Source organism: Mytilus californianus, unplaced genomic scaffold (genome assembly GCF_021869535.1).
Source record: "Mytilus californianus isolate M0D057914Y unplaced genomic scaffold, xbMytCali1.0.p SCAF_10, whole genome shotgun sequence".
Lineage (NCBI taxonomy): Eukaryota > Metazoa > Mollusca > Bivalvia > Mytilida > Mytilidae > Mytilus > Mytilus californianus.
The window spans coordinates 47,100,579-47,115,530 of NW_026262582.1; the positions used below are offsets into that span (position 1 = coordinate 47,100,579).

Below are 14,952 nucleotides of genomic sequence, written 5' to 3' on the forward strand. Positions count from 1 at the left end.
AAAATAGTCATTTAAGGTGTTGACAATTTGTGTAATGTGGTGTTTTGTAACTTTTTTATTGCTGGTTATCTCTGCTGCTTACAGTTTTTGTCTATCTCTTGTAGTTTTTAAGAAAATGAAAAAAATGCAACAATTTGGCCAACATTGACATTGTATGGCAATAACTCCTACACGGGGGTAATCTAATTCTGTATTTATTTAAAGAGGATTGCCAACAGCCAGAGGCTACATGTGGGTCTCCTCAACATGATTATACAGATTCACAATTAAAAAAATGTTGATTTTTGTTTACAATCACGTTTACAAATGTAACACAAGACAAGAAAATGTGTGCAGGACAAGACATAAAGATGTAAACTTTATATCCATACAACCACTCACTCATTCTTACTCAGACATACACAACTCACAATCATGTGGAACTCCGTAATATAAAATACTGATTAAGGAAAGACGATAACGAATACAATCAGGTCAAATGAAGAAAATAAAAAATAGATAAATAAAAAATACAAATAAATAATAAAAATGAATAAACAGATAAATAAATAAATAAATAAATAAATAAATAAATAATAATAATTATATATCTGTAAAATTGGCCAACGGTCGTTACAAACTTCAACAACAAATTTCGTAATTAAATGAAAAATCTTGAACTTCCTCCAAATTTTGAATTTATTTATTAGGCAGCAAAATTAATGTACAATGAGCTGCAAAAGTTTCTTATCTGCATCCGATTTCACCTGGATAGATGCACGCTCGATGAAGCTAGTTTGTCTAGCGAAATATTTCGTTTATTTTTTATTGCATTGTAAATATTTTTAACATTTTAATATTAACATACTAAATAGTATGTTAAAATTACAGGCAATTATTAGGCAATTTATAATTTCATTTGTGTAATTAACATTTTTTTTATTAATCTGTGTACTGATTAATCCACACTAAAATAGATTTGTATGTTAACTTATTATGTGTTGCTATTTATAGGCACTTATATATATATATATATATATATATATATATATATATATATATATATATATATATATATATATATATATATATAAGTGTATATATGTTTTTCTTACCTAATATGTTTTGGTACAAGGAAAATCATAATACAAATAAATTATTGATCTATCGAGAAAACCTGTTTGAAGATTTAATATATTGAAACACACACTCAAACAGCTCTAAATTAGCTTCATCAGAAAAATCGTCACTACCTTCTATTAAAGTTTTGCTCAGGTTGTTAAGACAAAGATCCCGCAATATTGCTATATTTAGATCTGGACAAATCAGATTCTTAAAATACCAAGTAAAAGAGTAATCCGATAGTTCGTGTAATGGACAAAATGAATTAAATAGTGCTCACTGCTTTCAAAAGAGTTACCTTGGCAGAAATCGCAAAACGTATTTAATGTAAGAAATTATATTTATACAATTCGTCATTAAGGACACAAAGCCCTAAGCGAAATCTTTTTCTCATAACCATGCCCACGTGAATATATTGTCTTACTACAAAGATCCAGATTCTTTTTTAACAACCTTTTAAAACACGCCAAAGATGTTGCTGACATTAGTTCAGCTGACAAGCTATTCCAGTCTCTAATCGTAGCTAGAAGAAAAGAATTAAAGTATGCTACTGTTCTTGACCTGATTGGAATCAAGTTGGCATGACGTCTTAATTTATAGTTTTCAGTGTTATGATGGTGTAATGAATGAAAATTACAGAGATAACCTAAAACAAGATGACTATTAATTTTGTACAGATATGTAAGTTTACGGTGTGTTTTAAGACGCACAAGTCCAACCTCTTTCAATAAAGTGTCATGTTGTGTGACCCTGATTGTCCAGTAGATATAGTACATGCGCGTCTCTGTGCGTGTTCAATGTTTATTGAATCAATGCTAGAACAGTTATCATAGATAGCATCTGCATAGTCAAGTAATGAATGAACACATGGTTTATATAGTTTGTCGATGCATATTCTAGGTAATAAATGTCGCATCCTCAGGATAGTGTTTAGCTTACAAATGTCATCAATATGATCGGCCAAAGAAAGTTTATCTCTCAAAATAAGACCTAAATGTTTATCATGTTTATGGTGTTTAACTCTCTTTATATCTACATGTTTTAAGATCAACGGAGAGTAGTGGGGTATTCTTATTCTTAGATTTTATAAGATATTCAGTTGTTTTGCATTGAAAGTAACACACCATTGCTGGGACAATGTGTTCAACGTGTCGATGTCACTGTTTAGAGTTTGAAAACAATCTGAGATGTCGTCTATTTGTTTTACGAGAGAAGTATCAGCAGCACAAAATTTAATATTGCTGATAATGCCTTCTTAATTATCATTAACATAAATATGAAAAAACAGAGAACCTAGTATAGAACCCTGGGGTACACCAGCATAAGTGTTTTGACTCAATGATGTCTGGCCATTAATAACGACTCTTTGAGTACGACCCGAAAGGTAATGTTCTATAAGAGACAAAAGAGAACCACATATGCCAAAAAGTTTGAAAAAAGACCTTTGTGCCAAACTTTATCGAAGGTCTTAGACACATCTTAAAAGATTTTATACAGACATATTTACCGTTATCTAATGACTTGTTAATTTCATGAGTAATAGTAATTAGCTGAATTACTGTTGAATCGTTTTTCTCAAAGACTGAATTCTCTTTGATAAGTAAATCATAAAATTTACAGAACTCATAAATAGCCTTATAGATGATTTTCTCAAGGATCTTTGACACAGATGATGGTAGAGCAATAGGTCGATAAATAGACATCATATTCTTATCGCATTTGTTTTCGTACACTGAACACACATACGATACTTTCCAAAGTAGATAAACTCCAGAACGAAGTGAAAAATTGAACAGTTTGGTGAGTGGCTTATAGAGGTAAATTCAGTGAAAAAATATCCCATTGACTTTAATGCAAATCTATGACTTGAATTAAATTTATACCTGGTTTACCTTTAGAAATCAGAAGCTTTCATATATCATTCATTAAAGTACAAAGATGGTCCCATCTTTTGCAACAATTAAAACCTAGGGGCATGCGGCATTTTTTAGCATTCACATGGCCTGTAGATTCGCACTTAATTTCTACACTGACCCCCATTACTTTTCAACCAAGTAAAACAATTAAGTGCATTCAGCATTCATTTTGTATTCTTTTTTAACTCTAGTTTTTGATCCATCTATCTAAAAATATTTATTAAAAACATTATCTACCAATCAGGAGAGCATATGACTTCTGTGTTATACAGAAAGCTCTCCCCCAAATGGGCGGTCCCTGAAGACGTATATTTATTTACTGAATTTACCCCTTTACAGAGAGTGAGCACAGCACTTTAGAATATGGTTTGATATACCATCTGGGTTAAATTGACGTTGATGTTTAAGAACATCTGATTCAACAGCTGTTATCTCCTGAAGTCGCTCTAAAGTAAGAACAAATGATGCCGGTAGAGTAGGCAGGTCGTTATCATGTTGACCTTAATGCATCTGTCCTAAAACAGGTTTGCTGAGGGACCAGAATTTCATATGATTTAGGTTTTCTCTAGAAAATGAACGAATAATATTAATTTCATATTAATTTCATATCAGACAGTGTTTTGCGTCTCTTTTTTAGACAATTAACTACACGGGGTTGATTTATGGCTACAGTTAGTTGGAATTGTATTATATTTTGCGTTGCTGATATTTTCTGTTGGTAGATTTTCTGTCTATGTATTATAGTTTCAAGATACAAGATAATTAAAAAAAAATGTCAAAAATCGTCATGTATAGGCAATGAAGTGAGATCAGTTTATCGTTCCCGTCGAATTGGCATGTTTGATAATCTTCCATTACTGATCATTTTCGCTGTTTACATTTACTGTACTATTTCCCGGAATTTATAGTCGTTCCAATCACGACAAATTGTTAACACTGTTGAATACTATTCTGTAATAGTATCTTTTTGTTAAATAACATTATTTGATACATTTGGTTTATATTTATTGAATGTACACGTATGTGCATGTTATCTCTTTGTAAAGCATATAAATATGTCTTTAGTATTTGTGATATTGACATATTGCATGTCTACCAATGTGAGAGGAATTGAAAGTTTATGATTTATAAAAGGTTATGCTGTTGTGATATTTAAATTTGTTGTATCATATCTCATGTATACATGTAGTCAACCGTCAGCTAATATTAGACCTCGGGCTTTCAACCCTCTGGCTGATAATGGTGTCACAGATTAATATCGGATATGAAATGACAAATTGCTATATAATAACCTGATATATTGTTTCTTTGCTTGTGTTTTTGTGATCTATAACTGTACGTATACCGTTATTATGAATCACGTGTTTTTCCTTAACTATAATACTGATTTTTATTATATGTTCTTAATTGCTTGATTGCATCTTTATTTTTTTATTTCATTGATTAAAATGAAAATGGGGGAGGTTAAGATATTCTGAACAACTATTTTACGCCCTTCACATATTTATAAGTCAGGAATGTCTAATGTCCTATCTTAAGTTGTTCTTTTGGAGAATTTATGTTCATGAAGATATTTAATATATTACCACATTGATACTTTTCAGATATTTATTTTCAAAATTCCAGTGAAATAAATTCCTATGACATAAAAGAATAGTACTAGCATCTTGGAAAATTGGTACTCAAATATTAAACTTTTTATTTAGGAGGATTTTGTTATGAAAATTAATTATATAGATATAAGGAGATGTGGTATGAGTGCCAATGAGACAACTCTCCATCCAAGTCAAAATTTATAAAAGTAAACCATTATAGGTCACAGTACGGTCTTCAACACGGAGCCTTGGCTCACACCGAACAGTAAGCTATAAAGGACCCCAAAAAATTACTAGTGTAAAACCATTCAAACGGGAAAACCAACGGTCTAATCTATATAAAAAACGAGAAACGAGAAACACTTATGAACCACATCAACAAACGACAACTACTGAACATCAGATTCCTGACTTAGGACAGGTGCAAACAAATGCAGCGGGTTTAAACGTTTTAATGGTACCAAACCTTCACCCTTTTTCTGAAACAATAGTGTAACATCACAACATAGAAAGACACACTATAAAATATGAACTGAAATAGCTTAACTCAATCAAAGGACATATTAACACCATTGAACATACACTGAACAAATAAATTTGACCTATGACACAATGTAAATACAAAATAAATAAACTAAGGGAAGAATAATAAAAGTAACATGTTATATCGGTAAGAAATGTTAAACAATTAAAGAAAAACAATATGCTCGAACAAAAATACCATCCATTTGCAATAACTTTAAACACAGGTAAATGAAAATAATTTTGTTGTTAGGTATACGTATACAGTACCAATAGAGAAAGGAAATATTATTACAAAATAAATAATTTTGATGTTCATAGTACGAAGTGAAAATTTATAGTTATACCAAACACTTATCAAAGCTGGTATATAGACCAGATATAACCCTGAATAACATTAAATAACAAAAAAAGCAATACAATTAGTATCAACAGGTCAAATAAACAAGAACGTACGATTTGAGAGTACTCGCAGTTACTGACAGCTAGTTAAAAGCCAAAACAATTAATAATAAAAAATCATGCATCATAGACTAAAATCAACTAAAACACATCCCAGGGATTTAGTATTTTAACGTCATGGACAGTCAAAGAAGACATGACTAGTGCAATGCCAAAAATAAATGTATCGACAGACAGTAGGATAGTTAGGAGTTTAACCTCTTTATAGATCTAAACGAACGTAAGTGTGTCTTTATACATCCCACTTGAAAAAAATACAAATTTAGTTATGTATAATTCATTTGTGTAACCACTATTTTGTCAACATTCGCCTACAATATAGAATACATTGCGAACATGTTACTATTTACTAACATTGAAATATATACTTAAAATTTAAAAAAAAAAAGGCCAATATAATTTGTTAAAAATCAAAACCTAACAAAGACAAATAAAAAGGACGCAGAGGATACGAAAGGACATTAAATTTGATGCATCCTCAAAAGTTATTGTAAAATAAACATTTGCATTAATTTTATTTTCTTAAAACGTATAGTAAATTGAATTAATTTTACTACATATGTAACAATGTCAAAATTGAAATGGTGCTGAAACCAAATGGAATTTAAGGAAAAACGGTATAGTATTTATTCTGCCATAGGCGACAATACTAACATTTTCTAAATTTACCACTTTTTATAATAAAAACCTGGACAAAACAGTTATGTGTGGCTTTAGTACTTTATTATTCTGTTTTAGAAATTGAAGTCAAAGAGTATCATGACCATCTTCCAACGTACGGAGCTTGTTTGTGGTATCCATGCCCACCGTCATTTTACATCAAATTTATGAAAATTTGGAAGTCTTTTCGAATAATTCTCAAGAAAATCTTTGAAAGGGTTTCCAAAATTTATATTGTAAATATACACACTGCAGTTATTTATAGATACATAAAAAAAAAACCAACATATTGTACCCTTACATCCAATCACAGCGCTCCTAAGTTGACTTCCTTCACCTGCCTTGGGTACAGAAAAGGCCAACCTAAAGCCGGGAAAATGTAAAACTACTTTTTTCCCTATAATCTCGCACGTTTGTTTTAAATATGTAAACATGCCTATATAAATGCGTTTAAACATTGTTAAATGTAATTCGGCCTTAAACTGTGTTGTTAGAGACAATTTTGATACGATAGTGCAAACTGTACATCTTTATGTAGATTTTCCCAAAAAAACCATCGTTAATCAAATTGAAGAATACATTGCTATGTTTCTTTTAGAAATATGCATAGTTGCATAGCTTTATAATTGTTAGAACAGATACCGGCTATAGTAGCCAAAACTGAATAGGTTCCCACAGTCAGTTAACAAAATGTTTAACAATGTAATTTTGTGATTTCAATGCTATCATGACATGCATGACTGCTGTCCATACATTAGATGTAAGCATTTAAATAGTCTCCTTTTAAAACAATAAACAAAATCGAGACAAGAAACATTTTATCCAACTAGCTTTTGATTATTTGACACGTGAACAATGTAATTATTTTTTGGAACGTACGTTATGTCGATACAAGTTATCAAAAGCTTCGCTGTACAATCTCGTCTCTTTGTCTTTTTCATTCTGTTGATACAATGAGCACAGTGACTCCATAGAGTTGACGCGGTTTGCACACATTATTTTTGGTAAACGTTTCTTATCACTCTGTGGACCAGGAGGATCGTATATTGCATCCCAGTTACAATTTCGACATAATACCCATTCAGGATTGTAAACATTATTGAGTTGTTTACCCAAACCAGGTGCAACTTCGATAGAACGATAAAAACAAAACTGAAACAAAGCTTTGGTAGCTCTACGTGTGTTTTTGTTTTTTTTTTGCTGCACTTGATACAGTCGTCACCGATGTTTTTATCTAGTTCTTTTTTAAGACAGGTTTTCACTTGATTTCTTGACAGCTCCGTAAATAAACGAGAAGCTTTCGATTTAGAAATGCACTGATATGTTACATAATTAATGAAATATGCTGTGATTGCAGTTCTTTTCTGTTCCTTACCTGTGCAACAGGTTGATAGTGGAGAGTTTTGTATACAATCATATGCCTCCCCTTGAAATGATTTCTGTATTCCATCGATGCTGTTTTGAGAATAAACCTTCAGTGAATGCGTATATTGACCTTTAACCATATGCTCAAATGCTTCTATTCCACTATCTGTCATAAATTTGAACGAATGATGTTCATCTGTGTCCTTATAGCAAGTGGTATAAGCTACAATCATGCGAAATTCTTCTATGCGGCCTTTAGCATAGTTCATCAGCTCTTCTGAACACGAGTAACCCAACCTTGGAACATGCGCACAGGGAATGTAGTGGGAATAAAGTAACATAACTGGGTATTTATATTTTGTCTTTGGATTACTTTTGAAGTTGTTCATCAATCTTTCAATGGCTCCAAAGTGAATAGCATTTACTTCTCCGTGAAGCTGTCGATCAGGATTATAATATTCCTTACCGTGATTAAGTTTGTTTAGTAGAAATGTCAATCTCTCGTTTTTTTTAAATTCATCCGGAAACTTTCCTCCCCATAATATGGCCTCTCTAATTTCTTCATCGGACATAATGGTTATTAGAAGGTATTGCTTGTATTCAAATGCACGTTTTGGTTTATTCTTGTTTTGTTTATGATTTTTCTTGTTTTGTTTCTGAATTTTCTTATGTTTTTTCTGTATTTGCTGGCTTACTTTATCTCGTTCCTCTTCCCCATGTTTACGCATCACTTTAAAGATAGGTGTCATAAGTTCTGGAGTAAACACTTCAAGTGAAACCGGAGGCTGTGATTCCGCTTTGTTTGTCTTGTCTTGTGTTACTGCTGGATTCAATTGGGACAGCAAGGTGGTAAGAAATAAGAAGAACTTCCAACTGTTTTCCATAGTTCTGTTCATTACTGTAAACAAGACATGATATTATAAAAACGTTACTCTTCAATTTAAAACAAGCATTCTTAAACCAATGCTCAAGAAACACTCCCGTTGAGAAAAAAAAAACATTTGTGGATAAGAGATCAATGTGTTTATTAATGTAGGTTGATGGTATAAAAAAACAAAAGACAGAATGAATTTATACTTTATGTAAAAAATTTATATCACAATACTAAAAACAATTATACCACAGGGAATCATTGAGACCTTCGTTCAAAAGATAAACATACGTTGATACTGGAACTGGAAATAAAACCTCATTTAAAGGGGCATTAGCTACGAGATATAAAAAGATTAAGATATGATTTTTTTTTGGTTCAATCATAAATGAAAGCGAAATAGTAAAAAATAATTCGCTTTTAGCAGCCAGTTTATTTCAATCTTGTCAAAATAAGCTAAGAAACATCGCTGATGAATTATTCACTTGCAAGTGAATAAGTCGACCTCATTGAATACGTATTCATTAGACCTTCTATTTAACCCCTTAGCTAGAGATGGGTTACGCATAAACGAGGTGTGTTCAGCTATTAAAAGGAAATGATTATCAACATTGAAAGTTAAACAAGGGTAAACCATTTGGTAGACTGATTCGATCCCCATAAACTCATTTTTATACAGGTAAAAACGATGATTAACATATTTATTTAACCTTTAATATGAAATCAAACAGATCTAGAAAAATCCAATTGCACGTGTTTGCTATCTACATGTATTTATATCTATATGTATGTTTATATCGGGTTATATGACCGTCGGCAGTCTTCGGAGGTCACCTCGATGGTTAATTAGATGGCGTCTAGACTAAAATACACACAAAATGCTAATACATATTATCGAGTCCATGCATTGTTGATAATTCGTTTTAGACTTTTGGTAAGTTGGATATACGTTTTAGTAGGTTATAAATCAAAAATGAGAATTTGGGTCAAATCTGCGAACACGAATTTGACAGCTTATGCCCATTTAATGGAAAAGTCTGCCCTAAACATAACAAATAATTTAACTGGCGTTGCGCACAGTATTGGTATCTTGCAATAAAAAGATATCAGGTTCTTACCTTCTAAAGCACTGTTTCTACACAATAAATTTTTTTAATGGTGAGTGAAAGAAGATTGCTAGAATCGTTGAGATAGGGAAGAGATAAAAAGCTATGAGACGTTATAAGCTTTAAATAATATCAGAAATTTAAACACATACTAAACCCAATCTCAACAACCTTCTTTCATTCACCTTTAAAAACATCTTAGAAGCAATTTTCTATCTATGGTGTACAATACTCTTGCAAAATTTTATCGTATTTTACATTATTAATAATCTTCATTGTGATTTTAAAGTAGAGCACTTAAAAATAGTACTAAAGAATTATCTGGTTTATATTAATTACAAAGCATTGTCAGTTTTCCGCAATTTCCAATAAAATGTCCCATTTGACAAAATGATTCATGTACAAATACAAAATATATTTATTAGATGATAGAATAGCAAAAAGAAAAGAGGATTGTGTCAAAGAGACAACCCGACCAAAAGACAGAAAAAAGTCCCAAGTCACCAATGGGTCTTCAACACAGCGAGAAAATTATTCATTTGATTTGCAATATTGAACACCTTTCAACTGATACCTAGGCAAAAATGAATTACATATCCTCTGAAATGATGTAAAATTAATATAAAGTCAGGAGATGTGGTATGCTTGCCAATGAGAGAACTATCCACCAGAGACCAACTGACGTAGATGTTAGCTATATGTTTGAGGTGCAGGTGAAAAATACGAATAGATTTTAATAAGTTTAATAACACATCCCCATTACTGTAATGTGACGTCTACTTTGTGATAAATAAGTCAAATTGTACATGACATTTCGTGTATTTTCTTGCTCGATATATTTGGCTTGCAATTCATTAGATTTATATAACTAGGCTATGTTATAGATAATGCATATTTTAAGGTTTTTCTTGTCGTAGAACACACCGAGGAGTGTCAGGATTGATCAAATGAAAGACCGACCGGAGGGAGATCTTTCTTTGGGCAATCCTGACACCCCGATGTGTGTTATACGACAAGAAAAACCTTAAGATATGCATTATCTGACTTATATACCGTAAAAAAATATTATTTTCTGAAAAGATTTGCAAGATTTCCATCATATTTTACCGACCACACTAAAGTGAGATATTCTTTTCTGATCCGTACTGGTTTTAATACGCCCTATGGCTCATTAGAAACGTGAAATAAAACTCATTAATTAATCTAGATATAATAAGCGTTAGCAATCTTTATCCAGTTACAAAAGAAATATCACTAAATGCATTTAGAATATAGCAAAGTGCTCTCGACCAATGAAATTGTAGGATTTGATGCCTCTTAATTGTGAAGAATGAATGTAAATCATGTTCTTAGTAAGGGATTATCCTATTATTTGGGTCTATTTACAGTTCAAAATAAAGAGTTTCTATAAATGAGTTACAACTGCCCCGAAGCACATTTATCAGCATGATCAGATTGAAAGGATTTATCACACAGTGATTGAAACTGACTAAAAGTTGAATTGTGAAACAAACAACAAACTTAAAATAAGTTGAAGTTTACTGGTGCAGTAAAATTGGTACCGTGAATGTAATAATGATAATATTAATAACCTCAAATTACTAAGAAATTAAACAATATCAAAGCAATACAAAAAAAGAAAAAAAAAGTTTAAAATAAAAAATAACCTAAATCTTTAGCTTTCCAAAACTTTGAATACTGGATCAGCTGTCGGGAAGATTAGTTATTTCCAATAGTCCGATAACATAAAAATAAAAGGAATTTAAGTTTTGAACAAATTAAAAACTTTTAAAGGCATTTTATTTGAACATTTCCCTGACATAATGAAATAGTATTTGATGTAAAAAGCCGGACCAAAATATTGACTGTGAAATAAAATTTAGTTGTAACTCAAAAGTATTAATTGATTTAAACTGTAAATGATAAAAAAAGGATCATTCCTCACCAAAATATTACATGATTTACATTCATACTCACAATCAGTAAATATATACAATTCCAACATTTTTTTGTACTGTTGTGTCAACTTATATCTATAACGCATTTTTGTTAAAAATATTTCCCAAATGATAAGAAAGTCCTTACATCACTAAAACTAATCCATAAATGACATGCCGAAAAAGGAAGTCATGCATCAATTATAAACATTGCACTGACAAAGAAACTAATTCTTGAAAAAAACCAATCAAGAGATCATTTAAGCCTTGAGCACTTTACAATATTCTAAGTTTGTAAGAGAATGATAATCCCTTACTTCATGATAAGTACTCGCTAACGCTCGTACTTAATCATGAAGAAAGGGATTATCATTCTCTTACATATACGAAGCAAGACACAAATGAATTGTTACGGTGTATGAAAAATACAAGTCACTTTGTAAGTAATTTATTTTCAACTTATTTTAAGAACGGGGGATGCTATGTTTTTTTTTTCTATTTTTTCGTGACATTTTCATCGCGGAAAAGCAGATTATTTTTCAACAGTTTTTTAAACAGAGAACTTAGTCAGAATTGAATATCATACCCATTGAAAGTTGGTATCATCCGGGTTGATTTTTCAAAAGAAAGACTTGACGTTCTGAAAGAAAATATAGGTATATAATAAAGATTAAGCGTTGATCAATTTTAGATTAAATTGAAGATATTTTACTTCTGAAATAAATACATATAATTTGTTGCATTAAAATGGTAGAATTGTATTGCCCAATTAATTGCGACTGATCATACCTACGTTGTTCTTAGCTTAAAGAATAAAATGAATGCCTTGTGCAACGCTATTCATTTGCTTTTTGTGTGTTTTCGCTGTGCATTTACTGATTTTTGTGTCATAGATGGATACCCATATCCTTTGTTTTTCTCTTATATTTTAAGCTAACAACAACGACTCCAACCTTATCCATACTCCCATTCACTGCATTCTCAAGATTATCTCGTTTACAATGGTAACGTGATCGACTTGAAATATTTGCCACTAAACGTTAAACAAAACAATAATGAACATCATCATTCGTATAGATATTTGCATGGTACAATTGATTATGGCATGACGTGAGCTTAATTGTAGCAATTGTACAAATAAATTGAAGGATAATAAGATAAAATAACATACCAATATATGGAGGCATATTTCACATCTGCGAATTCGTTTTATTGATTGTTGAAAACAAAGTTGACTAATATATTGCGTGATGTCTTTATTTCGACAGCTGCAATTCTATTTTAAATTTGGTTGATATTTCAAAATTAATCGAAGAAGTGTATCGAAAAAATATTCATGTTAGGTATCACATCTCTTTCAATTTGATTGTTCATGTAGTGCAGTATACGTACATGTAACTGTCGTTTTAAAAAATTATCAAACAACAGAAAACTCTTGTATGACTTTCTTTTTTCATCTAGATATCTACATATCTAATGTTATAAAAAAAGTTCGTCGGATTCGACACTCACTGTCATGTAAAACAAGAGTTGTAATCCAGTTTATGATAGCCTCTCCTTTTATTAATAATTTTTGTTTTTCGTTACAATAAAGAATGTATGTGATTAGGATATTTTGCACACAACAGAAACAGTTGCAAAAAATGATTTTTTTGTTTACGAAATTTCAAACGATTACAAAGATTGTTTTTCTTTTGTAAAAAATATCTTTAGACATTATTAAAAATCAAAAAAATTGGTTTTATTGAAAGATTTAAGATAAACTTCACCAATAGATATTCATGAATGGTAGAACCCGAGCGACTTACGTCTATCGAGAAAAAATGTGAATACAAATTACACGCGCGCGTAAGGAACGTGACCATTAAGACAATTCCTGTTTTACAGGACAGTGAGCGTCGAACCCCATCAATTTCGTATAAATTCACAGGACTCATTATGACTATATGAAATATGTTCCTGAACATGTTTCATTTTTCAACTTATATAAAAATAAGGAGATGAGGTATGATTGCAAATGAGACAACTATGATCCACCAAAGTTCAAATAGAGTGGACGTAAGCAATTATAGGCAACCGTACAGCCTTCAACCACGAGAAAACCCATACCGTTTAGTCGGCTATAAAAGCCCCCGTCATGAAAAATATGAAACAAGTCAATTGAGAAAACTAACGGCCTTATTCATAACAAAACATTTAACGAAAAACAAATACGACAGACAAGAACCAACGACAACCACTGAACTACAGGCTCATGTTTGTCTAGTTTTATGGATAGTCAGACCTAATCCGCTGTAATGCGTGAATACGAATTTATACTTTGGTATGTAGCTTACAACAACATTCACATGAAACAAAACAAGAAAATGTATGAACACACCAAGAGAAGTTCTGACGGATGGCCTAGTATAAGAGACATTATTAATATATTTTTTTTTTAATATCAACATGTTTAAATGATACTCTCAGGGTTGGTGTTTAGTACATACTTTAAATTTACGATAAAAGACAAAACTGTAATATAAATACCATTTTTTTTATTAAATAATACACGAAATAGCTTGAATTTAAAACATAGATAAAAATGCATGATAAAAATAAAAAAAAAAGAACCCGAATAAGTCCTAAAGATTTGGTGTTGCCAGAGGAAGATAGATATGTCAATTAATTGTTGGTTGCTTAACGTCCAGTGACAACTATTTCACGCATGTTCAGAATAAAAACAAATAAACAATACAAACAATAGGTAGGTCCTGTAATAGAGGCCGTCTGGGATGAAGTTTGGGAAAATTTCCCCTTGCAGCAGACCACCTACGAACCATTCACGGAACCGTATGCAAAGTTTCTTAAAGTTCCAAGAGCGTGGCACTCTCTATACAAGAGACATCATATTTAACGTCCAAACTCTGACCGGACGTGGCTGCGTATACTTGTACATCCCTCACAGCCAAACGGACGCTCTACTTCGGCGAGGGTTATACTCCTGATCGGAAAAAGACCAAAGTAAATTTATATTCCCCAGTCACCATTTGGGTGTTAGAGGAAATAACAGTCATGCGTGTTTTAAGCTGTCATTCATCAACACATCTAGTCCTCTCTTGTTTTCTTATATTCTCTTCTGGTAAAGATGTCATTCGACTTTTATTATATTTTTATTTAATTTTTCATATGGGTTTTTTTAATGAGGCTTTATATTATAATATTTACTGATGTAAGACCTACTTTTTGACAAATATTTGGAAGGCTGAACTTTTATTGTTATATTTTGCAAGGTAAGCGGAGTAGCTCGAAATGTGAAGTAGAGTTTACTTTTAACAGCAAAAATGTAAAAAAATAAAACGATGAGTCAATTTAAATTCATTACTTTCTATACACAAGAAAAAGTAAAATTATAATAGTATACAGTCAATGGCACAC

General features: G+C 31.3%; 1 protein-coding gene across 1 annotated transcript; it reads right to left on the minus strand.

Moving 5' to 3' along the window:
- Positions 1-4,611: 4,611 nt before the first annotated feature.
- LOC127718258 (uncharacterized) lies at positions 4,612-12,746 on the minus strand. Its single transcript, XM_052224261.1, has 2 exons — positions 12,707-12,746; positions 4,612-8,519 (listed from the first exon to the last, which is right to left on the minus strand). The coding sequence occupies exons 1-2, from the start codon at positions 12,720-12,722 to the stop codon at positions 7,252-7,254; spliced, it is 1,284 nt and encodes a 427-aa protein (XP_052080221.1). The 5' UTR covers positions 12,723-12,746; the 3' UTR covers positions 4,612-7,251.
- Positions 12,747-14,952: the final 2,206 nt, after the last annotated feature.